This window comes from Lacerta agilis, chromosome 6 (genome assembly GCF_009819535.1).
Source record: "Lacerta agilis isolate rLacAgi1 chromosome 6, rLacAgi1.pri, whole genome shotgun sequence".
Taxonomy (NCBI): domain Eukaryota; kingdom Metazoa; phylum Chordata; class Lepidosauria; order Squamata; family Lacertidae; genus Lacerta; species Lacerta agilis.
The window spans coordinates 24597209-24621880 of record NC_046317.1 but is presented as its reverse complement, the minus strand read 5'-3'; the positions used below and the strand labels follow the sequence as shown (position 1 = coordinate 24621880).

Sequence of the window (24672 nt, the reverse complement as noted above, 5' to 3'; positions counted from 1 at the left end):
GAGGTTTTCAACCTTTCTGAGTCCATGGCTCCCTTGACCAGCTCCATTCTTTCTGCGGCACCCCTGTGGGGCTCAGGAGCCCAGTTGTGTCACCTCTTGCCTGCAGAGCCGGCAGCCTCTCACCCTTTTTCAAACACCCTCCCTTGTGGAGTGTTCCCTCAGCCTCCTCTCTTCTCCCCTCTCCTTGGGAGTCCTCTGGACAGCCGCTACTGCTGCCCCTGGTCTCTGAGCTGCCCCCCTACCCCAAAGAGAGGTGCCTCCTCCCACTTCCCTAGGGGCCTGGGAAGCAACCCCAGGCCAGCCCCAGAGGTACCATTCACCTGGGGAGCTTGTAGCTAGGGCTGCTGCAACAAACTGCTGTGCAAGCCTTTGGGTGGCAGAGATGCGAGAGGGCATCAGAAGAGGGAGGGAGGGAAGGAAAGAGGGATAGAGGCCCATGTTGCCCGCGGCACCCCTGACCATCATTCAAGGCACCCCAGGGTGTCACGGCACACTGGTTGAAAACCACTGAACTAGATGATTTTGCAGCCTATTCAGACTGCTTTGGGGGGGGTGTGGCAGGTGTATTCTACAGCATGTCATTAACCCTGGAGTAGTGAAATTATCTGTTATGTATTCAGTGGTCTGTGTTTGCCTGAGCTTGAGTCTGGACTAAGGGTTCTGAGCATCATCCATACATCATTCTGCTTTATTAGTTGTTCCATGATGCTTCCCCAGTGTTAATGCATTATTGCTGTCTGGAGGGGCAGTCGTGCACTATGGCGCAATAAAAGCAGGACATCTTCCCCCATCCCAGAAACGTTTGCGGTATAAAAAGTTACAGGATATCAGCAGGAAGTTTTTTGCACTGATTGGAAACAAAACTGAAACATTTGCAGGCACATATATTACTGAAAGTGGGAACAAGAAAAAAAAAGGATGTCTGGAAGGGGCCCTTAGACCCTTGATTTAAATCAGGGGTCAGCAAACTTTTTCAGCAGGAGGCCAGTCCACTGTCCCTCAGACCTTGTGGGGGGGGGCTGAACTATATTTTTTGGGGGGGTGGTATGAAAGAATTCCTATGCCCCACAAATAACCCAGAGATGCGTTTTAAAGAAAAGCATACATTCTACTCATGTAAAAACACACTGAGTCCCAGACCGTCCGCTGGCTGGATTTAGAAGGCGATTGGGCCAGATCCGGCCCCCGGGCCTTAGTTTGCCTACCCATGATTTACATGGTCTTATAGGGCCCCCCTTTAGATGTCCAAATGCATGGCTTTGATTGTGAAGCACACAATTCCTACTTCTATTCCTTCCGCCGTCATTCCATGCTTTTCAGCTGTTTCTAACTGTTTCTGTTTGGGAACTGGGACCATTTTCTTGTAGAAGATGATTTGTTGTTGTTCAGTCGTTCAGTCGTGTCCGACTCTTCGTGACCCCATGGACCAGAGCACGCCAGGCACGCCTATCCTTCACTGCCTCTCGCAGTTTGGCCAAACTCATGTTAGTAGCTTCGAGAACACTGTCCAACCATCTCATCCTCTGAAGATGATAGTAGATGTTTAAAGTAAAAATATTAAAACGAGCACCTGTAATCGACGTTTGAAATTCGCCAGGCGCATTTTGCACTTTGCTATCGGCCACTTGCGACCGAGTGAAGATACCTGGGCACCAGGATGGTGCTTGACATCAAAACCTGTTCTGTCACTGAGCCCCAACCATTCCCCATTACAGTGGACCCTTTGGGTAACGTAACATTTGGGTTGCGAACGCGGCAAACCTTCTGGATTTCGCCGCGTGCATGCACAGAAGTGCTGTATCGCGCTGCGCGCCGCACGCATGCGCAGAAATGGCGCCCCATGTTGTGGACTTTTCGGGGTACGTACGGACCCCCAGAACAAATTAAGTTCATATCCTGAGAGTCCACTATACTCTGCAATGTCATAAGACTCCGCCCAGAACACTCTGTGATGCCAGAGAAGTTCAGCCAATACCTGTGAGGGGTCCTGTCTTTTGTTTTGTCAGCGCTGTACTCTCTCCTGTTCTTCCCTTGGTTTGGTTATGCGCACTCTTTCTCTCTCTCATTTTACTTATACAAAGGCAACAAGGTACCACCTGTTGTTTCCTCCCCCCCCCCATTTTATCCGCACAACAAACCAGGTGAAGCAGAACAACACCAGTGTGTTACAGGAAAGCAACGATGGTACTGTATTGCTTAAACGTGGCTTGAATATGCTTGTAGACCTTGAGAAAGATGGCGTGGTCCCTGCTCCCCAGCAGAACCAGTATTTGAAAACAGGACTTGTGGCATTTGGAAGATTTGCTTGTGGCCTCCTGTGTGCGTCTAAAAAACAACAACACAACTGAAGAAATTAAGAGGCATGCATGCAAGCATTCCTGGCCCCTTCCCTCCCCTAACAACAGGAAAGGGAGGGTGTCTCCAGACCATGAAGGGAGAGCCAATTAGGCATCTTTCCAAGATTCAGAGAGGCAGACAATTATCTGATTTTCTAGAACAACAACAATTAATCCTTTTACCCACCATCCTTATGTGGAGCTCATTTCAGTCATCATGAGCCACTGTGGTGTGGGGGTGTGTGCAACTGACAGACCCACTTGTTCTCCAGCCCTCTTCATGGAAAACTACGTGGACCAATAGTATGAGGTGATAAAATTAAGGTTCCTCTGCTCCTATGTAAATAATCACCCCACATTATAAAGTGGGCATTGCCAGCTGTTTGACTGTTACTGGCCTGTTAATTTGATTCCTGTTCAAGATTACAGATAATTGCAACCCAGGGCATCACGCATGGAGGAAAACATCCTAACTGGCAAATCACAATAATATTTCAATCCGGTTAAAAGGTTGCTCAGACAGAGAACATGAAAAGAACACGCAGCACCACTGAAACCTTTCCCAGCCTGGAGCTCTTGAGATCTCGGACTACAACTCCCATGAGCACGGCCAGTGGTCATGAATGATGGGAGTGGTAGTCCTGAACATGCGGAGGGCACCAGGTTGGGGATGCTTTGATAAGCTGTGTTGATAAAGTGAGATGGTATCGTACAGTTCTGCAGTATCCTGTTGTTAGAATGGGATTAGGAATGCTGCTTATTTGGCACTACAGAATGAGAATTTGGGCTTTAAATGGGTCAAGTAATCTGATCCTTAAACACATTCTTGAAAAGTTTCCAGTTCCTTCCAGCTCGTTGTATGATTTCAGAGTTTAGATTCCATGTCCTGTAATGTTGATATTTTTGAAACTGTGAAATTTTTCAGTTATGATCAACAAAACGAAAAGTCGCTCACCAAAGATAAGAGGCGAGTTGGCAAAAAGTGCAGGAGTTTCAAAAGAGGAGGTACATTAGTCAGCGTTTCCCATCCCACTCCGAACAGAAAGTCCTCACAGAACTTGACAAAGGGCGTTTCGTCCTGGCCTGCATCCATCTCCCCACACTCAGGAACTCCAAACGGCTCCAGGAGGAGGTTCTGTTGGTTGCTACTATAGAAGGAACTCAAAATCCCAAAGAGATAAGAAACAGTAACGTCTCTGCCAAGCTAGGTAGTTCCAGAAAGCTAAGTGTGGTAGCTCTATGGGTGCAAGAAGACAGAAAGCGCCGTGGCTTGCTGTGGTGTGCTACATTGGTTTTAGCTGTCAGTATAAAGTGTGCAGTGTCAGTATAAAGGCAGTATAAGTGTCAGTATAAAGGCAGTGAGAGTTTTCACTTTCTTGGGTTCCATGATCACTGCAGATGGTGACAGCAGTCACGAAATCAGAAGACGCCTGCTTCTTGGGAGAAAAGCAATGACAAACCTAGACAGCATCTTAAAAAGCAAAGACATCACCTTGCCGACAAAGGTCCGTATAGTTAAAGCTATGGTTTTCCCAGTAGTAATGTACGGAAGTGAGAGCTGGACCATAAAGAAGACTGGTCACCGAAGAATTGATGCTTTTGAATTATGGTGCTGGAGGAGACTCTTGAGAGTCCCATGGACTGCAAGAAGATCAAACCTATCCATTCTCAAAGAAATCAGCCCTGAGTGCTCACTAGAAGGACAGATCCTGAAGTTGAGGCTCCAGTACTTTGGCCACCTCATGAGAAGAGAAGACTCCCTAGAAAAGACCCTGATGTTGGGAAAGATGGAGGGCACAAGGAGAAGGGGACGACAGAGGATGAGGTGGTTGGACGGTGTTCTCGAGGCTACTAACATGAGTTTGGCCAAACTGCGAGAGGCAGTGAAGGATAGGCGTGCCTGGCATGCTCTGGTCCATGGGGTCATGAAGAGTCAGAAACGACTGAACAACAACATAAAGTGTGCTGAAGCAGGAAGAAAAAGCCCCCTCAGGCCACATCTCAGTGGGAGAGTAGATGATTTGCAAGTAAAAGGTCCTTGGTTCCAGTGTTTGAAATTAGCCAGGTGCCAGGCGGAGATGCCCAAGTGGAGATGCCCGGGTGCCAGGATGGTGCCTGACCTTTCCACCATCTGGGGATCATTGGATCTTGACTGTTTTCGCACACTAATATTCAGCATCCTGTAGATTCTATCAGTTATATTTCATCTGCACAATCTGAATCAATTTCAGGAAGCAAAATGCTTTTTCTGTGCAGCCTAAGCAGGAGCAGCGAGCAACATTGCAGTGAATTGTTGTCTCTTGCCTTCGCTTGCCCCACCCACTGCCCTGATCTCAGTTGTGAATAATATTCTTACGTTATGAATGGTCCGTGTCCCCATTAAGAAAAAGAGGTCGGAATAGGCCAATATATATGTGGTCTGTCCCTGGATCAAGCGACTTTTCTTCTTTAAGTTCTCAGAGTTCTTAACCTAGCTCAAGGTTGTCATCTGAACTGGCCAGATAATCAATCCCAGTCAGTCCATCATTTGAAAAACAAGACTTTGGAGCCGTATTTCCCCCCAAATGGCAACTAGATGTTCCATTTTGGTTTAAGGAGTCATTTGGCACCTAGCTTATTTATCTGAGTTTCTAACATGGCTTGGTTCTGTCCCCAGGATCTCCAGTTAGAGAAAGACCCCTCCCCGCCTGACATTCTGGAGAGCTATTGTGTGGAGACAATACTGAGCAAAAGGGACCAGTGGTCTGACTCAGCTTCTGATGCTTCTAACCTGGCCCTGGAACACAGGCATCCTGCGTCTGCCCTATTTGCTTTCTCCCAATATTTGAGAAGCAGGAGCTACCATGTTGCAGCAGTGCAGGCTTTTCCCTGGATGAATCCCCGCTAACATTTCAAGGTGTGGCACAGTAACATAAGGAACACCATCACCTGCTTGCTCCTCTGTGCAAGTTTCAAAAGTGGCTACAGGATTAGAGCAGATGATCAAATCAGTAGACCCTGGAGCTGATTCAGACTGCTCTTGGTGCAACTAAGGGTGTTTCCTTCAGGGGACTGAAAAATGTCATGTCTCCTACCTGTGTTCTGACATTTATTCAGTCAACCAAGAGCCAAATTGTTGATCAGAGGATCTAGAATGCTTGCTCTGCAAAATCAGCAGGAAAGATCAGGTTTCATGGACAGCAGGTTATATAGATTACAATCCTAAGCATTTTTATTTCTGCAAAAGTCCCATTCAAATCAAGCAGATATTATTAGAAGCAGATTTCTAGCATGTCAGGGTTATTACCCCATGTCCATGCCTTGTCTGTTTCCCTTTCATTTACCCTAGCATAGGTAAGGTAAAAATGCCCCTTCTCCACCCGTGATTAAACATTATCCTGCAGCATTATTTAGAAACCATTGCAACTTCTGAAGTGCCCACAAAGCTTTGTTAACTGTTCAACTACTGGGCATTGGGTAAAAGCAATTGAAATGCATTTGGAATGTTTAAATCCTGGGCAATAAGGCATCAGGTTTATTATAGGCCAGGTCTACAAATTAAGACTGCAAGCTCTCTAATTATTTAATGAAGATAAATGCTTTCAAGATTAATATGGGAATCAGCTCTGAGTGCTGCTTTCGGTGACTTTTCCAGATGACACTATAAATCACACATAGAAACATCCAGTGTGCATCTAAGACTCAGAGGGAGCTGCTTTGGCATTGAGCAAAAAGTAGTACCGTGAAGTCATAGTACAATTATGCCAGGATGGATTATTGCAGAGATACCAGTTTGGTTCAAGATGCATAGCAGGAGGCGGGGAACCAATGGCTCTGGACTCCAATGCCCATCAGCTCCATCCAGCATAACCAATAGTCAGGGATGATGGAATTTGTAGTCCAGGGCCACTGTGTAGCATTAGCAATTGGCTGGACAGCATCGCCTGCAAGCACCCGACCAAAAAAGTTGGGTGTGTGATGTGGTGTATCCTCTGAGAAATAGACCCTAGGATTTTTGGATTTGAAGTTCTGTTTTGTGTGTGATTTCCTTCATGCCTCACCTTCCTTTTTAGGCAATCCTTTCTTGTGCTAGAAATAAGCCAAAAGAGGGATACACACACACACACACACAAGGTGAGAGTCAGAAAGAATGCTTCATCGCAAGAAGTCTCAGTGTTCAAACTGTAATTCAGCCATGTGGCTTTTGCTAAATGACGAGATACAAATTTCTAAGAAACAAGAGGTTAACTAGCTGTTCCCTTCTGCAGATGTCTACTCAGACATATCCCCTCCATGGTGCTTATTTCCAGGTAAATGTGCATAGGATTTCAGCCTAAGTACGAACTTTTGAACTATAATATAATGGACAGAAGTGTTGAGATAGCAGAAATGGGGCCGTCAGAAAGCATGTAGTATCAGCAGAAATATCAGTTGTGCTTTATTCTTGTTCAGGCTGTGTAGCAAGTTTCATTTCCCTGTGTTGTTGTGCATGCATACTTTTAAGTTTTAGATGATGATAGGTGCACAAAAACATTCAGTACTGTTCTCCTAGGAGCAGTTGGCTGCTGTTTTTCAGCTGGCTTTCAAAACCACAGAATTGCCATGGCCCCAGACCTGGAATCTACAGAAGCAAAGTCCTCCAGTGATGTGAGCCTCAAGGAGATGGCTCCATTCCATGTCATGCAGAGCTGCTGTCACCAGAGCCCACACCTCCTCCCCTAAAGCTTCAAGAGACCCCTCTGTCATCAGGCTCTGAGGTTGACCCACAGATGACTTTTAGGACCAGGAATGCCCCGAGATGTTCCCACAACTTGAAACTTGGGACCTAGAAGAAGCCAATGGCTGCAGAGGAAGGCCGTGGGACTTTTAACCAGCCAGATTCAGGTGGCTGGGTCTCTAGTTAAGTGTGTCCTCCATCAAAGAGGGCATGTGTTGCGGTGTGACCTGGCCACCTGACCCGGTGTTGTGGGTGGGTAATCTTGGATCAGCTGCAAGCCCTGATAGGTGGATCCCGTGTTGCTGGAGTGCGATTTGACCAATGGGGTGCTGAGAAAGAGCAGCAATGTGGGGCCTATATAAGCCCATGTGAGGCTACTGAGCTTCCTCTTTGGGGCTATCGCATTGGAACACCCGCCCACCTCTCCCTATATTTAGGGCTTGCGCTTGACCTTGCTATGCCGTCGTGTGTCATCTGCCGTTGGGGCAGGGGACGGCAGGAATTTTCCCCAGTTGGCTGATTGGCTGGTGCCATTTGGGTTTTGCCTGCTGCGTAGCAAATAGTCACAACTTGTAAGTTGCGTATAGGCTCTGGTTCAGGTGATAGGCGTGGCAAGTGATGTGGTCATGCCTATGCAAATGTAGGATATTCCGGTAAAGGAATCCAGGGACTCACTGGTTTGGCGTTCCCCAAAAAGGGTTTGGCCCATGCCCAAGTCCAGGGGACATCAGGTCAGCTGTTTGGTGCTCCTTCCATCAGCTGTCCCTGGTGTTCATCCTTGGCTGTCCTATGAACGTGGCTCTGGGACAGCGCTGCCTGCAAGGGTGCAGGGAGATAGTCGAACCAGAACCTATGCAGCCACTCACTTGATTGTAATCAATAAAGTTGTGGCCTGAATTCTGCCAAAAACCAAACCAAATAACTGTCTCCTGGTGTGAATTTATTTTGGGGAAAGGTAAAAGGTCTAAACACACAAATGAATACCTAACACAGGCAATAAGGATCTTGCCTTAGCTGCAGGATCGCTAACTGTGGTCCTGAAATCCATGTCTAGGCTCTTCTCCCAAAGTGCTGGTCCTGCTTCACCTCACCTTCCTGTCTGCTTGCAACCATATGACTCCTGTCCTTTCCCCTTTTGGGGGTCATAACCTCTTTGTGGTGGTAGGCATCCCCATGGATCAGGACAAAAACAATCCTTGGCTCAGTTCTCCAAAACAGTAGGGAAATCTGTGTCTGGACTGTACCATCTGAGACTGCAGGTGGGGGTTCAAACTATTGAATGCTTCTCCATATCAAAAATAAAAAGATCCCCCCCCCAAAAAAATAGGTGATGAAAAGAAGAGTTCTACTCTAACATTCTCCTTTGGGGACTAATTTTCTATAGGAATGTTTATTATAGAAGGTTTCCATAATGTAGGGATGGAGAACCTGTAGACCTCTAATACCCATTAGCCCCAGCCAGCATGGCCAATGGTCAGGGATGATGAGGGCTGAGGGTACCACAAAGTCTGGAGGGCTGCATGGTTCCCATCCCTGCTATAATTGAAGCCTCCACCTCTGGTTTGATGTGGTACAGTCTAGACATAGGCCTATCACCTCATCTGCTACTTGTGAGACATAGACCTTAATTGTGCCTCCTTTGTAGCATATTGTGTGGAGTCATAATTTTGGGTTGTGCTTGATCCTCTGCCCATCTAGTTCAAGACCAAAAAATTTCCATTTGCTTTACCGAGCCAGGATCTGCTCCCAAAGGGCTGCCCTGAAGTCATTTTGGGCATTGGGCCAGACCCTTAAGAGGTGATGGCTTTGCAGATCATTTGCAGCTTATCAGCACGGTGCCAAAATACTTTGGGAGAAATGGCTAACCTTGCAGCTACTTCTTAAAACAAATTAGATGTGTATAAGCTTGTAGCCCGAGCCTCACTGGATTTTGTTTTATTTTGATCTGGCTACCATCCTTATCCCTTGCCTGTCTCTCTTCTGAGAACAATTCTGCAACCAAGCCTGTTTTCGTCCTGAAGACTCACCCAAGTGCCATTCCCTTGGGATGCCAGTGGGCAGAAGATGAATGAATTAATTTTCTTCTTATCCAGGAACGCGGGCCATATGGACCTCCTGAAGTCTGACGTATACTTGCATCTCCAAAGGCAAAAATACTTAATACTTCCTTGCTGTCTGGACAGCTTTTCTTTATTTCCACTGATGAGAGCTAATTAGAAACACACAGAATTCAAAGAGACCATTTTAGAATCTGCAGCTAAATTGCTTCCCTCCCAATTCCCTGCCTCAAGCTCATTATCTTATTTCCCCTTAATTTGTTTAGGAAATGTTAGGTTTGCTGGTGCTTCTGTTTGCCCAGTGGGGGAGAGCGTTGATCTCTTTTTGTGTAAGTTCACGTGAAGTCGGGGAAGTCAGCAAGGAGGCACCACCAAAGTTTGTGCGTATGTAGAAGTCTCTGACGTCTGCATCGCTGGATTGTGTCTTCCTGCAGGCCTGAACAATGTGTCCCTGCACAACTTAGGTCCAGGGTACCTGAGGGGATGACCTGGACCCTTAAATCCCAGCTCGATCACTGAGATCATCTGCAGATGTGTCATTGGTCATTCCCTGAGTTGGTGAGGCTCATTTGATAACGAGAAGCAGAGTCTTTGGTGTCATCAGCTCAGTCCTGTAGAATACTCTGCCAACAGAGATTCAGCACGCACCTTCCGTGCCAACTTTTAAATGCCTGCTGGAAACTTTCACATTTTGCCGGGCAGGTGCAGGCAATTAAGGACACTTCCTCACACAACCATTAATTGATGTCTGTTTTTAACTCTTTGATGGCCCTACTGTATGGTTTTATTGTTGTCAGCCGCTTTGATAAATTGCTGCTGTTGTACCCCCACCCTCTCTAGTTACCCACCCCCCTACCCCTTGTTACCCCTTGTTACTGGGGTACGAGGAGGGAAATTAAGGGAAATTAAGGGAGATATAAGATATATGTTTGTGCTTTGTTAATGTTTAGTTAATCTATGTACTTATGCTATGTATCTTTGCTATTTTCATGTATTTTTGTAATCTTATTATTATTATTATTATTATTATTTTCTTTGTAAACTTTGAACTTAAATAAAGTCTATTTTATTAATAAAATAAAAAAGATAAATTGCTGCTGTTGTGACACAGTTGTACACACATATTTAAATGAATAAACAAATAAGAATCAAATCTGTCACTCCACTGACTCTTGCCTTTGGTCATGCCCGCTTTTTGCTTCTGGCCCAATCCACCACTAGAATGTGACCCCCTCCAAGGCTGTCCATAAGGGAATGAGGCCTTCAGGCTGAAAAACGTTCTGACCTCTGCCTCAGGTAGATAACTTTTTAAGCAGCTTCCAGGAGGCAAATAGCAGCTCAGAGTGCAATGTGGGGAAGCCGAGTTGGGGGAGGCAGGTAGGCAGGGCTGTTGGAAAAAAACACACCCATGTGGTGTGCATGCATCTCCTCCCTACATTTCTTTGGAATGAGGACCAAAGGCTTTCACATTCCTTCATATGCAGATGAAAGTGTTCTCTAGTGTACATACCTGTTGTCTAACAAATGCCACAGCCAGAGCCGTCTGAGCCAGTGTGGTGTAGTGGTTAAGAGCGGTAGACTCGTAATCTGGGGAACCGGGTTCGCGTCTCCGCTCCTCCACATGCAGCTGCTGGGTGACCTTGGGCTAGTCACACTTCTCTGAAGTCTCTCAGCCCCACTCACCTCACAGAGTGTTTGTTGTGGGGGAGGAAGGGGAAGGAGAATGTTAGCCGCTTTGAGACTCCTTCGGGTAGTGAAAAGCGGGATATCAAATCCAAACTCTTCTTCTTCTTCTTCTTCTTCTTCTTCATCCATAGAAGCCGGTGGCGCGGTGCGCCAGGGCGCTGGGCGCCCCAGGGGCGCCGCGGGACCCGCAGGCCCGCCGGGCTCCTCCTCCCCAACCCGCCCCCGCCCCCACGGGCAGGCGGGCACTCGCGCGCCGGCGGGCGGGCTGTAAGCCGCCCGCCCTCGCCTCCCAGAGCCCCAGCTGGAGCGGCGCGGGGCTTTGCGCGACCTTCCAGCACTCCAGCTGGGGCTCTGGGAGGCGAGGGCGGCCGGCTCGCGCTCCCGCGCGCAGCCGGCCGCCCGCCCAATGCAGCGCGAGCTGCCCAGCAGCGCCGCGCCGTCCAGCTGCGCGCGGAGCGCGAGCCGGCCGCCCTCGCCTCCCATCCTGGAAGCGCTGGAAGGGCGCGCAGAGCCCCGCGCCGCTCCAGCGCCACGCCCCTCACCCCCCGCTCGCCCACCCCCCTCCCAAGAGGCGGCAAGCGTGGGAGGGAGGCGGCGGAGAGGCGGCATGGCGGGGGCGCCGGAGGGATAGCCGCGCCAGGGCAGCAGATCCCCTTAAGACGGCTCTGGCCACAGCCCTTTGACCCCTCAGCCTCCACCATAGATCTCTTTTCTTCCTCTCTCCCTTGCAGCAGCTGCCTACATGCTTTCAGCCTCCTTTGGAATCCACCATGCCATGCTTGAAACCACTATTCCCTTCCCAATATTCCCAGGTTATCCCCCTTTTTGTGCACGGCTGACATCACTGGTTGGGAACTGGTTGGTTTGCAAATACTGAATTAGACTGGCTACGCTGCTTCTGCTATTACACTGGGAAGATGAGGTTGCACCGTCTGCACTGATGAGTAGCGGCTCCCAAGCTCCCTCCCCCCATGGACCACTTGAAAGGTGCTGAGGATCTTGGGGCTTCACATCATGATTTTTCTGCCTGTTGTAGCAATTGCAATTAATGCACCGGGGTAAATGCTGCATGATTTTTAACCTCATTTTTACAGACACCCCGTGGTGGTCCTGGATAAATCCCTTGAATCTTCAGCTTTTAATTAATTGCACAACTGCTACAGGCAACTTCACAGCCCTCCCTACACACCAAATTCCCTCACACATTAACAATAAACTTCATATCCTGCCTCCTTCTTACCATCAGCAAAATGGATATATCAACAATCCGCTGCTATGCAGTGCTATAGGGAGTGGGTGGTGCTGTGGTCTAAACTACAGAGCTTCTTGTGCTTGCCGATCAGAAGGTCAGCAGTTCGAGTCCGTGCAATGGGGTGAGCTCCTGTTGCTTTGTCCCAGCTTCTGCCAACTTAGCAGTTTGAAAGCACACCAGTGCAAGTAGATAAATAGGTACTGCAGCAGAGGGAAGGTAAATGGCACCTCTGTGCACTCTGGCACTCTTCACAGTGTCCCATTGCACCAGAAGTGGTTTAGTTATGCTGGCCACATGACCTGGAAAGCTGTCTGTGGACAAACACCAGTTCCTTTGGCCTGAAAAGCAAGATGAGTGCCGCAACCCCATAGTCAAGTCTGACTGGACTTAACTGTCCAGGGGTCTTTTCCAATACCTTTACTATGCAGGGCTGGCGTAACCCACACTGTCTCAGCCGCAGTCATGCCCTCTGCAGTTTGGGTATTATAATGAAGAACTTTATTTCTACTGGCATTAACAGAGTATTTTTTTAAAACATTTGCTAACAAGGAAGAAAATCACATTTTATGTGTTTCTATCAGAAAGATCACAAGCTCCTACCTTTCTGCTATCTTTTGTTTCTGAGTTGACGGACTATTCGGCAATTACATCTACACTGAAATCTTGGGTACCTGAGTTGTTTTCTATGGGACAGCAATCACTTCTCCATCACTGAAGACTTGTAGAAAATGCTTAAAACAAACCAAGAGCCTAAATAGTTTGCCTGCGGTTTGTCTAAATGGCTAGATCTGTTTTCCTAAATGTCAGTCACTGGTATGACTTCGTTCATTTGCTAAAAATGCTGAAAAGTGGGACTAGGCTAGTTTCTAACAAGCCAAATTCTTGTACATTTTGCCTCATGTCTCAAGTCCTACAATACAAATGCTGGAAATGTACTCTCTCTTTTTAAGGAAAGCTGAGAATCTGAGGATCCTGATTCATCCAGAGGAGAACAACTCTCTCTTGCTGAAGCTCTTGTAGCGTCTGATGGGGAAGTCCTAGCTCTAGACTTCCTGTATCAAACAGAAAGTTGATTTAGGCTCCCTCCAACATTATTGATTCCATGATATGGTAACAACAAAGGGGCTTTGAAAGGCCCTGTTTGCTTGGTTCGAAACACCACTCTTAGCAAGGAGTAACTTGTTTATACACTGTAGAAAAGAAATTGAAAGTAAGTAGAGATTTTCAGAAATCCAGATGGGGTGTCATGGAATCATAGGGTTGGAACAGATCTGAAAACGAGAGTCTTGGACCGTCCACCCCCATATTCCCTGGCCCAGTTCACACAACCCAGACCACAGTTCTGAGAACAGATGCAGTGCAGCAAAGGTACCTGTGGATTCACAGAGACTGTTTGGAGGCAGAAGTGCAGAGAACAATTAGGTTTGTGTAGCTTGTGCTGCTGAATCCTCTAATGAATTGATTCTGTTCTCCCAGGGGAGTACAGGAACTGCAGAAGCAAGAGACTTCGTGCTTTCCCGTAACTTTTGTCAGAGCTTTAGCAAACCATTCTTCAAAGAGGAAAGCAAAAATAAGGGGGGGGGGGGAGAGAGAATAAATCCTCCTCCATTTTCTGTGCAGTTCACTTTGTGGTCTTTTGAACGATAGCATGGAATAGGATTGTTGTCCTTTAAGAAAAGGTTAGACAGCTCTTTCTGCTGTGTCTGGCAGTTCGTTTCCCTCTCCAGTGGAATTGCAATGCAGGTGGGCAGTTGTGACCTTTCAATTCAAGCACTTTGCTTACATGTGCACCGAGCGCAGATTTTGGCACATGATAATCACTTCTCGTGCACCTGCATTTTCAAGTGGTGTCCTTGACCGGCTAATGTTCTGCGATGCGGGTTTTCAGGAAAATGTTGAACTGCCCCCCCCCATGCTTATTAGGGCACTTTGCTTCAGGAATTTTTCTGATGCCCTCCTAGAGAGTGATCTAATGTTCGCCTTAGCCTTGCTTAGCAAGCAAAGCTAAAAACTGCAATCTGCCATTCTTGCCTAATACTGTATTTGCAATTGGCATCCATTCATTTTTGCTAATGAGCTTGTGAAACAGAAGGGGGCCAGGGAATCCGCCCTACATTGCTGCTAATGGTGTCCGGAGCTTGGATTTCAACACTAGTCCTGGACTCATCAGAGTACCAGAGACTTTTGAAATTGTGAATATGAATAGAAGAGGTATTCGTAACCCAGTTGAACTCCACAAGCAAAGGAATGCAATGCCGCAGCTTAAAAAATTGCTCCGTATGTAAGCCGAGTGCAGATCTCTGTAATATTCATTTAGCATCCTGCTTAGGCTACTGATGATGTAATACAAAGTGTCTGGGGGAAAATGTTGGGGCCTTGGAATTGCAGTGACCAATGCTCTGCTTTTCTAGGGCATAGTACCAGACTGGAGATAATTTATATGTACAGTATGTTCCTCAGGGCTATTGGATTTAGGCACTACCATAATGGCTAGGGATGAAGCCACAGGTGAGCAGTAGATGTGAAGTTGCCTTATTCTGAGTCAGATAATTGACTCATCTAGATCAAAGTTGTCTACACTGGCTGGCATAAGCTCTCCAAGGTTTTTGATGGGAGATTTTCCCAGCTGTAGCTGGAGATAGCAGATACTGAATCTGGGAACACTTGCATGAAAAGCACTCCATCATGGAGCTAATATAATTTGCCCCCCCCCCCCGAGCTGCTGGAAATGACAGACAGGAGTGTCCTCAGTTGGGACTGGCAGATGGGTTGGGTAGCTGGGGTCCATAACGAGCCCATTTTAGAATGAGGCAGGTCCCATCCAGACAGGTCTGGAAAGCAAGGTTTTGAATTCTAAGGAGCAATTCTCCTGTTAAGACAGATCAGACTTGCGAAGCCCTGGCCTGATAACTCTTTAAGTCCCCAACAGAATTTCCAAGGTTGGAAAGAGCACTTGATGCACTCCCTTATAACAAGGGTGGCCAGCGTTGAACTCCGACTCCCATCAGCCTGCCTCGGTCAGGAATGATGGGAGTTGTATTCCAGCAACATCTGGGACATTGTGTTGCCAAATCAGAGAGCCAGCCTGGGAAACCAACTACTGCATTGGGAAGTTCAGTGGAGAGACTTGGGAAGAGCTGATGCTACCAAGGACCTCCTGATTTGATGACTAGCAACATCTGCTTCTTCTAGGTTTCATGGGCCAGGCCGCCACATCAGTGCGAGTTTCTGTGACCTCATTGAACAGAGGACGAAAACGGGCCTTTTAAAGTTACGTGGAATGAAATAAGGAGAATGCGAAACACCCTAACCATTTCACTCTGCCTCCCTCCGCTGTCTTTCAGGACGATGATTCCTATCACTGAATTCCGCCAGTTCTCTGAGCAGCAGCCAGCCTTCCGGGTGCTGAAGCCATGGTGGGATGTCTTTACAGACTACCTTTCCGTTGCCATGCTGATGATTGGCGTCTTTGGTTGCACACTGCAGGTAAACAAACAGGAATGCAGTCTGATGCTGCCAACGTAGGGCTGGAAAACTATTCCCAAGTGCTAGCAGAGTTGGTCAGAGTGGGAGACAGATAATCAGAATTTCTACTACTACTACAGTCATACCTTGGTTGATGAACACCTTGCGACTTGAACGTTTTGGCCCCCGAACACCGCAAACCCAGAAGTGAGTGTTCTGGTTTGTGAACGTTCTTTGGAACCAGAACATCCGACAGGGCTTCTGCGGCTTCCGATTGGCTGCAGGAGCTTCCCGCAGCCAATCAGAAGCCGCACCTTGATTTCCAAACTTTTTGAAAGTTGAACAGACTTCCGGAACGGATTCTGTTCAACTTCCAAGGTACGACTATTACTACTATTCCTTGGTCAAATAATACAGGAGAGAAACTACTAAATGGAACACTTTCCATATATGTTTTTTAAAGTGCTTATAGGTTGGAATCTAATCAATGAACAGAATCCACATGGACATTCTTTTTTAAAAAACAAAAACAAAAAACACCTGCCCACAGTTCTTTTGGCTCCCTGCTGCTAAAATTCACTCCACTTAAAAGTTCTCAAAGTGCATCTGAAAGTTGCAAAACAAAACCTCAGAATTTGTTGTTTCCTCATCAGGTCAAAATGCAAACAATTAAGAAGCTTTGAGCCTGATCCATTTTCTTGCTTGGCAAAATCAAATTTATCCCCCTCTCCCTCCATTTGTGTGTGTGTGATACTTTCTTAAATAGCTTGAATTCTTTGAAGGGGAAAAGCAGCGCCTATTTCTGCCTCTCTCCCTCTTCTTTCCCCCCATTTGGTAATCTCTGGTCATATTTTTCTCCCTTGGTTCTGTTTAGAAATGACATGGAAGTGTTTGTTTTATTTAACGCCCCCTAATTAATAAATGCTCCCGAAAGGCAAAATAACGAAAAGTCTTAAGGGCTTGCCTGTTAACTAATAACTCATATTAATTCCACAAGGTTTAGCTGAAAGTTTAAACAACATCAGATTATCTGGACTTGTTTAGGGTGGTCTCTACAACAGTGTGAAAAGTTTTGTAACATTCTGTTGAACTAGAATTATGGGGAAGCCCCCCTTGAAGCAGGAAAACTGTACCTCAGGGAGTTGGGAGATGTTCTTTTGAACCATATTAGGCATTACAAGACCAATTCATTCCCCTTGAGGCAACAGCTTGAGGTTTATATTTCTTTTGGCATCTCTCGGTCTTTTCTGGGTTGGATCCACACGGACAGCACAATCCTAACCATGTCTGCTCAGAGAAGTCCTATTGAATTCAAAAAGGCTTCACCCCAGTTAAATGGGATTTCAAGTTAGCCAGGTCCCATCTGCACCTCCCACCTTAAGCAGTCATTGCTTCTTCCAAAGAATCCTGGGAACTGTAGTTTTTATTGATCCTGAGAGCTGTCAGACCCCTTTTGCCCCTCAAAGAGCTACAGTTTCCAGGGTTCCTTGGGAAGTGTGACTGGCAGTTAAACCACTCTGATAACTGCAGCTCTATGAGGGCAATAGGGCTCTCCTAACAACTTAGAACCTTAGAGTTGGAAGGGACCCAATGGTCATCTAGTCCAACCCCCTGCAATGCAGGAATCTCAGCTAAAGCATCCATGACAGATGGTCATTGACCCTTAACAAACTACAGTGAAAGGCTAAATTTTTTTTTTGGGGGGGAGCCATGTTTAAAGTGGTATGAAGCTGCTTTAAATGTGTAGTGCAGAAGGGGACTCAAAAGTCAGTGATTTCAATGGGTCTGATCTGATATAAGTATGACTAAGTCTGGATCCAGCCCTGTAGTGCCCGTGGTTATATTACAGTTAATTAAATTAGAGACTGTGCTTAATTTTAGCACATGACTCCCCCCCCCAATAATAATCATGGGAATGGTGGTTTCACCCTCACAGCGCTGCAATTCCCAGCAACCTTAACAAACTACAGTTCCCAGTTTCTTTGGAGGAAGATATGTGCTTTAAATGTACATTGTGGGTCTGCCCTCAGGAACAAACTGAGCTGTTTTCAGGTTGCCCATTTTGACCTAGTGGCGTGGCTGCTTGCCTCTTTTTTTGGCTCTGGCGGTTCCTTCTTTTTGCACTACCACATCCTTAAACTATTGCATGAATATGCTGAAAATGGATCTCGTTTGGGGATAGAAGCCGCCAGCCAGTTCTTTTTTTGCTGAAGTAAGCGCACTCAGAATGCGCAAGGCGAGCGCAGCTCCGGGAAATGGCATGTGAGAATGCAAATATTTGCATTCCTGCCTATTGCTATTTTATAAATGCTCTTTCTAGGTAGCAAGCTGTGCCTTCAACCGAAGCCAATGAGGATTTTTTCCCTCCTGGCATGAATCTGTGATCGCTCAAGTAATGCCAGTAGCCGAGACCAATCCATCATCTGCGGTGTCACTGTTATTGATAACAGTGCTAAATATTTAATTTAGAGGGTAGAATCCTGCGAGGTGTCTGGTTCCTTGTCAGACACATGACAGTTGAAAGCACCCGAGGAGCCTTGAGCACTCTGTAATGGTACAGCCGCGTTTTCGGGTTGCGCAGTCCTCGGAAACAGCGCCAGACTAATTATACCGGGGATGGAAAAAGAAATTTGTCATCCGCAGAACTGTGGCCGTATATAAGCACTGATGTGGTGAGTCATTGCTCCACTGTGTTCTGAAGGGAAGTAGATGCTTCTCCGCATGTGTGGACTTCTTCCTTGGCAAAGCCTTCTCATTTGTCTTGTGCATATTAGCTTTGAAAGGGCTGTGAGCATCCACTCTGTGTGGCAGTGGACAGAACAATTGCCACCAGCAGCACAGTAGTGGCAGTGGCATAACGTGGGTTGCCAGCTCCCGGGGCTGTGTGGAGGGTGTGGGAATGGGAGGGAAATGGATGGAGTATGCATGCGCATTCATCTGCCTAACAGCATCTGCATCACCCAGGAGATCACAGCCGCAGAGATAAGAAAAGAAGAGTCATTCCGTTGTCCGGAGAGGTCACTTTCTGGTTTGTATTTTCAATGGAGCCAAGCAACAAAAGAGTATTGAGGCAGCACCGGGCGTTGACATTTTGCACCCCCTAACAATTTTGCACCTAGGGCAATCACCCCGTGGGGCTTCCCATGTTACACCACTGAGAGGTGGTAGATTGTAGTGGTTCCTAATAGCTGTTTGACTTAGAGCTGCCTGCTCCAACTTGGGGTCCTCCATTTGTTTTGGACTACAGCTTCCTGGATAGCTCAGTTGGTAGAGCATGAGACTCTTAATCTCAGGCTTGTGAGTTCTAGCTCCACGTTGGGCAAAAAGATTCTTGCGTTGCCAGGAATTGAACTAGATGATCCTTGTGGTCTCTTCCAACTCTACTGTTTTGTGATTCCATCAGCGCCAGCCAGGGTGGCTTTGGGTGCTGATTTATTTATTTGATGCATTTATATCCCACCAGACCTCCAAGCAGCTCAAGTACATGGTTCTCCCCCTCCTCATTTTATCCTCACAACCACCCTGTGAAGTAGGTTAGGCTGAGAGACAGTGACTGTTCCATGGTCATCCCGTGAGCTTCATGGCTGAGTGGGGACCAGAATCGCAGCCTCCCAGGTCATGGTACAACACTGTAACCCAGTGTTTGTCAAGCATGGGTCCCTGGTTGTTGTTGGACTACAACTCCCATCATCCCTGACCACTGGTCCTGCTAGCTAGGGATGATGGGAGTTGTAGTCCAACAACAGCTGGGGACCCATGCATGAGAAACACTGCTCTTAACCACAGCACCACACTGGCTCTCACATAACCTGAAAGAAGAAATGTGGGGATCCTCTAATCTACTACAAAAACCTTGAGGTGGACCAGACTGAAAATATATTATTTGTAAATATGCAATTTAAAGAAGCACAGTACTGTTTCTAGTACTTGATTCTAGTACCAAAAGTAAGGGACATGTCATTGGTCAAAATATTACGATAGCACTACAGGCCATAAATGTATGGTGTAGACCATTCCCTTATTCTTTGAGATCAAGCAGATTGCATGCTTTTACTTTAAAGAAAAATGGTACAATTTTTTTTAAAAAATTGTTTTTGTGCATTGCAGGTTATGCAGGATAAGATCATATGCCTTCCAAAAAGTGTGCAGCGTCCGCAGACCAATTCTCACCTTCCCAATGTGTCAAATCTAGACTCTAATACAACCCCTTTTCTTCCACCCAAGCCATCCACACCTCCTGCTACTGTTGAAATGAAGGGCCTCAAGACTGACTTGGACCTCCAGCAGTACAGCTTCATAAACCAAATGTGCTATGAGCGTGCCCTGCATTGGTACGCAAAATACTTCCCTTACCTTGTCCTCATCCACACTCTGGTGTTCATGCTCTGCAGCAACTTCTGGTTCAAATTCCCCGGGTCGAGCTCCAAAATCGAACATTTCATCTCCATCCTGGGGAAATGCTTTGACTCTCCTTGGACGACGAGGGCTTTATCGGAGGTCTCTGGAGAAGACTCGGAAGAGAAGGACAACAGGAAGAACAACATCGGCAGGTCAAACACAGTCCAACCTAGCGCAGAGGGGACTTTGGTCCCGGCTCAATCTCTGAGATCCATACCTGAGAAGTTCATTGTGGATAAAGGGACGCCGGGAGCTCTGGATAAAAAGGAAGGAGAGCAGGCCAAAGCGTTGTTTGAGAAAGTGAAGAAGTTCCGGCTTCATGTTGAGGAAGGGGACCTGCTCTACGCAATGTACGTTCGTCAAACGGTGCTGAAGGTGATTAAATTTCTTATCATCATTGCCTACAACAGTGCCCTTGTTTCAAAGGTTCAGTTCACTGTAGACTGCGATGTTGACATCCAGGACATGACCGGTTATAAGAACTTTTCTTGCAACCATACGATGGCGCATCTGTTTTCTAAGCTTTCTTTCTGCTATTTGTGCTTTGTAAGCATCTATGGATTTACATGCCTTTACACTTTGTATTGGCTATTTTACCGCTCGCTCAAAGAATACTCTTTTGAGTATGTCCGGCAAGAGACTGGCATCGACGACATCCCAGATGTCCGCAATGACTTTGCGTTTATGCTACACATGATAGACCAATATGACCCACTTTATTCCAAGAGGTTTGCTGTGTTCCTTTCCGAGGTCAGCGAAAACAAACTGAAGCAGCTTAATCTGAACAACGAGTGGACTGCGGAGAAGCTGAGGCAAAGACTGCAGATGAATGCCCATAACCGTTTGGAGCTACAGCTCTTTATGCTGTCCGGACTTCCCGACACGGTTTTTGAAATAACAGAGGTTCAAGCACTGAAATTCGAAATAATTAACAATGTCATGATACCAGCCACCATTGTGCAGTTGGATAATCTCCAGGAGCTCTCATTGTACCAATGTTCAGCAAAGATCCACAGTGCAGCCTTGGCATTCCTGAAAGAAAATCTGAAAGTCTTGAATGTCAAATTTGATGACTTCCGAGAGCTGCCACCTTGGATGTATGGGCTCAGAAATTTGGAGGAGTTGAACTTGATTGGTTCTTTGTGCCATGACATTTCTAAAAATATAACTTTGGAGTCTTTTCGGGAGCTCAAGAACCTGAAAGTTCTGTACATTAAAAGCAACCTGTCCAAAATCCCACAGTCCGTGGTTGATGTTTCGAGTCACCTTCTGAAAATGTGCATCCACAACGACGGCACTAAGCTGGTGATGCTCAACAGTTTGAAGAAAATGGCCAACTTGACCGAACTAGAGTTGGTGCACTGCGACTTGGAGCGCATTCCCCACGCCGTGTTCAGTCTTGCCAGCCTCCAGGAATTAGACCTGAAGGAAAACAACCTCAAATCAATAGAGGAAATTGTTAGCTTTCAATACCTTAGGAAACTCACCGTCCTCAAGCTGTGGCATAACAGTATAACCTACATCCCTGAGCACATAAAGAAGCTCTCCAGTCTGGAACGGCTTTCTTTCAGTCACAACAAGATAGAGGTCCTTCCATCCCACCTCTTCCTCTGCAACAAAATTAGATACTTAGACTTGTCCTACAATGACATCCGGTTCATTCCCCCAGAAATTGGGGTGCTGCAAAGTTTACAGTATTTCTCGATCACTTGCAACAAAGTGGAGAGTGTGCCAGACGAGCTCTACTTCTGCAAAAAGCTCAAGACGCTGAATATTGGGAAGAACAACTTGTCGGTTCTCTCACCTAAAATTGGGAATCTGGTATTGCTGACCTACTTGGACATCAAAGGAAATCACCTGGAATTTCTCCCCCATGAACTCGGTGAATGCAGAGCACTGAAAAGGAGCGGCCTGGTGGTCGAAGACGCCTTGTTTGAAACCTTGCCCTTAGATGTCAGGGAGCAGATGAAGGCAGAATAAGCTCAACCCTCTTAGATCTTTTTACAGCAGGGGTGGGGAAACCTTTGGCCCTCCAGATGTTACAGGACTCCAACTCCCATCAACCCCAGCCAGCATGGGCAGAAATCATTATGAATGCACAACAAAATCATGTCTGGAAGGGCCTTAAAACCATGTAGTCTGGGGTCTCCAACCCCACCTGAATGTGCTTTACAAAATGATGCCCAGGCTACAACAGCCTTCTAGACACTTTGGACTCCAACTCCCATCATGCCCAAGCAGCATGGCAAGTGGCCAGGAATGATGGATTTTGTGGTTCAGCAGCATCTGGAGGGCCACAGGTTTTTCATCCCTGTTTTACAGAAACTCTTCTCTGTCAAATGCCTTGTACATCACGAGCTAGCCTGAATATGCCTTTAAAGTCTATTTTTTATTATTTTAGTGGTCCCTTTGTATGGACATTTTTGGACTAGGTTGTATATGTATATATATAATATATATTTTATATATAAAAATTTTACTTGGTTTTCCTCACCCAACGGTGTTTGTAACTGTTCGAATTTTTGTTTTGCCTTGATACGAATGGGTCTCTGTAGTTCTTATTTTGTATCAGTGAAATCAAGTTGCTTGTCTGCCTTTAAAAGTGGGGGGGGGGGCTTTCCAGCAAATAGGGTCAGTATGTTTCAAGGCATTGAATGAAGGTTACCTGTATGAAAGTAGATGAATGTACAGTTGCCATAGTAACTCTAAGCCATTCGATTCAGTTTTGTGTATCAGCTTATCCAAGGCTGGGGAACCTGTTGCCCTCCAGGTCCCTGACTGATGACTATGTTGTCTGGGATTGATGGGAGTTTGGAGTCAGGCATCATCTCGAGGATCACAGGTTCCCCATCTCTTAAGGCACCAAGTACCCTCTTCTTCTTCTTTATCCTAGTTGTGGGTAACGTGTCATTCCCTGTTCCAGAGGCTTCATTTTGACAATACAGTAAGTCAATCCTGTTTTGTGGTTGTGGATTGAACCTCTGCAGGAGCCTTGTTCCCTTGAAGATTCTAATTTATTAAAATAATGCTTTTGGCTAGGATTCTGCTCTCTGTAGTGGTGCCAAATTTATGAGTCGCCTTTTCCATCTTTGGGATTTTCAGCCATGGTCAGAACCCTCTGCTAGAGGTTGTGTTCCAACGAAAGGTTGTACTGTGTATAATAGAACCTCGGTTTTCAAGCGTCTTGGAAGCTGAACATTTCGGAAGCTGAACGCCGAAAACCTGGAAGTAATTGCTTCCGTTTTCAAACGTGCCTCGGAAGTGGAACGGATTCTGAGGCGTGTTTTTCAATTTTCTCAATGAAACTTGCCAACAGCCCTTTGCTGCTGAACTTTTTGGGAGACGAACAGTCTTCTGGAAAAGATTTTGTTTGACAACCAAGGTTCCACTGTACTGTGTAAATTTTCTCTCCCACCCTAACTTTTTTTTAAAAGTGTTGGTTCTCCCCAATGTATGTCAGAAGATCTTTGCAAGTTGCAATCATGTAGCCAATGAATCAGCTGAAGAAAGCTTGTGAATTTCCTATCGTGAATGCTATTTGCAATTCTCTAAGGATGGATGTACCCCGTAGAATATAGATGTCAAAGTGATGCCCACTTAATTGTCGTGGCTTACCCCTCAAAGAATCCTGCAAATTATTGTTGGTGGAGATGTTGAGAATTGTATTAGGGATTTCCCTCGCTTCTTTCATGGAACGACGGTATCCAGGGGTCCCCGAGGAGAGGGAGTGATGGTGTTATTGTGAACTGCCTACCATAGAAAGGAGGCAGAGACATAAATTGATTATCATGACATTACCCGTCAAACTGTGAGGCTAAGTCTGGCTAGAAATGCCCTCATTAGAAAAGTTGTAACCTCTCCAAATGAAGGTTGTGATTGTATTCATGTTTGCCTGGGAGGAAACCACTGAACTCAGCAGAACTCACTTTCACCAAAAGATGTGATGCTACAGAGAAAATCTTAATATTTCTGCTTAAACTTTATTGGCATTATAGAGGGATGGGTGAGTGGAGTATGCAAGATTCAATGTGGTTGTTGTTGTTGTTGTTGTTGTTGTTGTTGTTGTTGTTGTTGTTGTTGTTAGCTATCAATCAGATCATAAAACTGGAGGCCTATTTTTAAATGAGAACAATTATCCGTAATACACAATCACCGCTCCCCAATCCAGCAAGGCCTCCGATCCAGCCAACATTCTCCTTCTCTTTGATTTTCATTCAACTCATTTCATCCTTATCTGTAAACAAGTCAGAGGTTGAAGCGAAACACCGCACGTTCTACGGTTCTGAGATTCGGCGGGTTGTGAGGAAAAAAACCATTCATTTTTGTAAACCAAAGCACTGTCGCTACTAAGCCCTTTTAGCGTGCCTGCTCCACCAGTGGCTTTCTGTAGTCGCCTGCTGTAGATTAGAAATCTGAGACTATGGTAAGGCTGGGAGCATTGGGGGGAGAGGCTGTGGCCCTAAACTGTGGTTTGCTCCCACAGCAAGGGCTGGCTGCCAACGGCTGCATATTGCCAATAAAATCTAGCAGTGGTAAAGCTGAAGGGTGCTGCTTATATTCACATCCGCACCATACAAACACAACACTCTTATACCACTTGAACAGTCATGGCTTCCCACAAAGAATCCTGGGAACTGTAGCCCTCCTTAACAGACCATCATTCCCAGAATTCTCTGGGGGATGTCATGACTGTTCAAGTGACCAGTGTTTGAAACTCCCATTGTTCTAGGTGTATTATGCAACAGGGAATTTCATTAGCGTGAGCCGTTTCTGAGCTCCGGG

At 46.3% G+C, this 24672-nt stretch overlaps 1 protein-coding gene across 1 annotated transcript in view; it reads left to right on the top strand.

Moving 5' to 3' along the window:
• Nucleotides 1-22487, top strand: part of LRRC8C (leucine rich repeat containing 8 VRAC subunit C) — a 35116-nt gene extending 12629 nt beyond the window's left edge. Inside the window, exons 2-3 of the mRNA XM_033151641.1 lie at nucleotides 15372-15513; nucleotides 19600-22487. Of these exons, the coding sequence (XP_033007532.1) occupies nucleotides 15376-15513; nucleotides 19600-21870 (2409 nt within the window). The 5' untranslated portion in view covers nucleotides 15372-15375 and the 3' untranslated portion in view covers nucleotides 21871-22487. The remainder of the gene's footprint in view (nucleotides 1-15371; nucleotides 15514-19599) is intronic.
• The last annotated feature ends 2185 nt before the right edge of the window (nucleotides 22488-24672 follow it).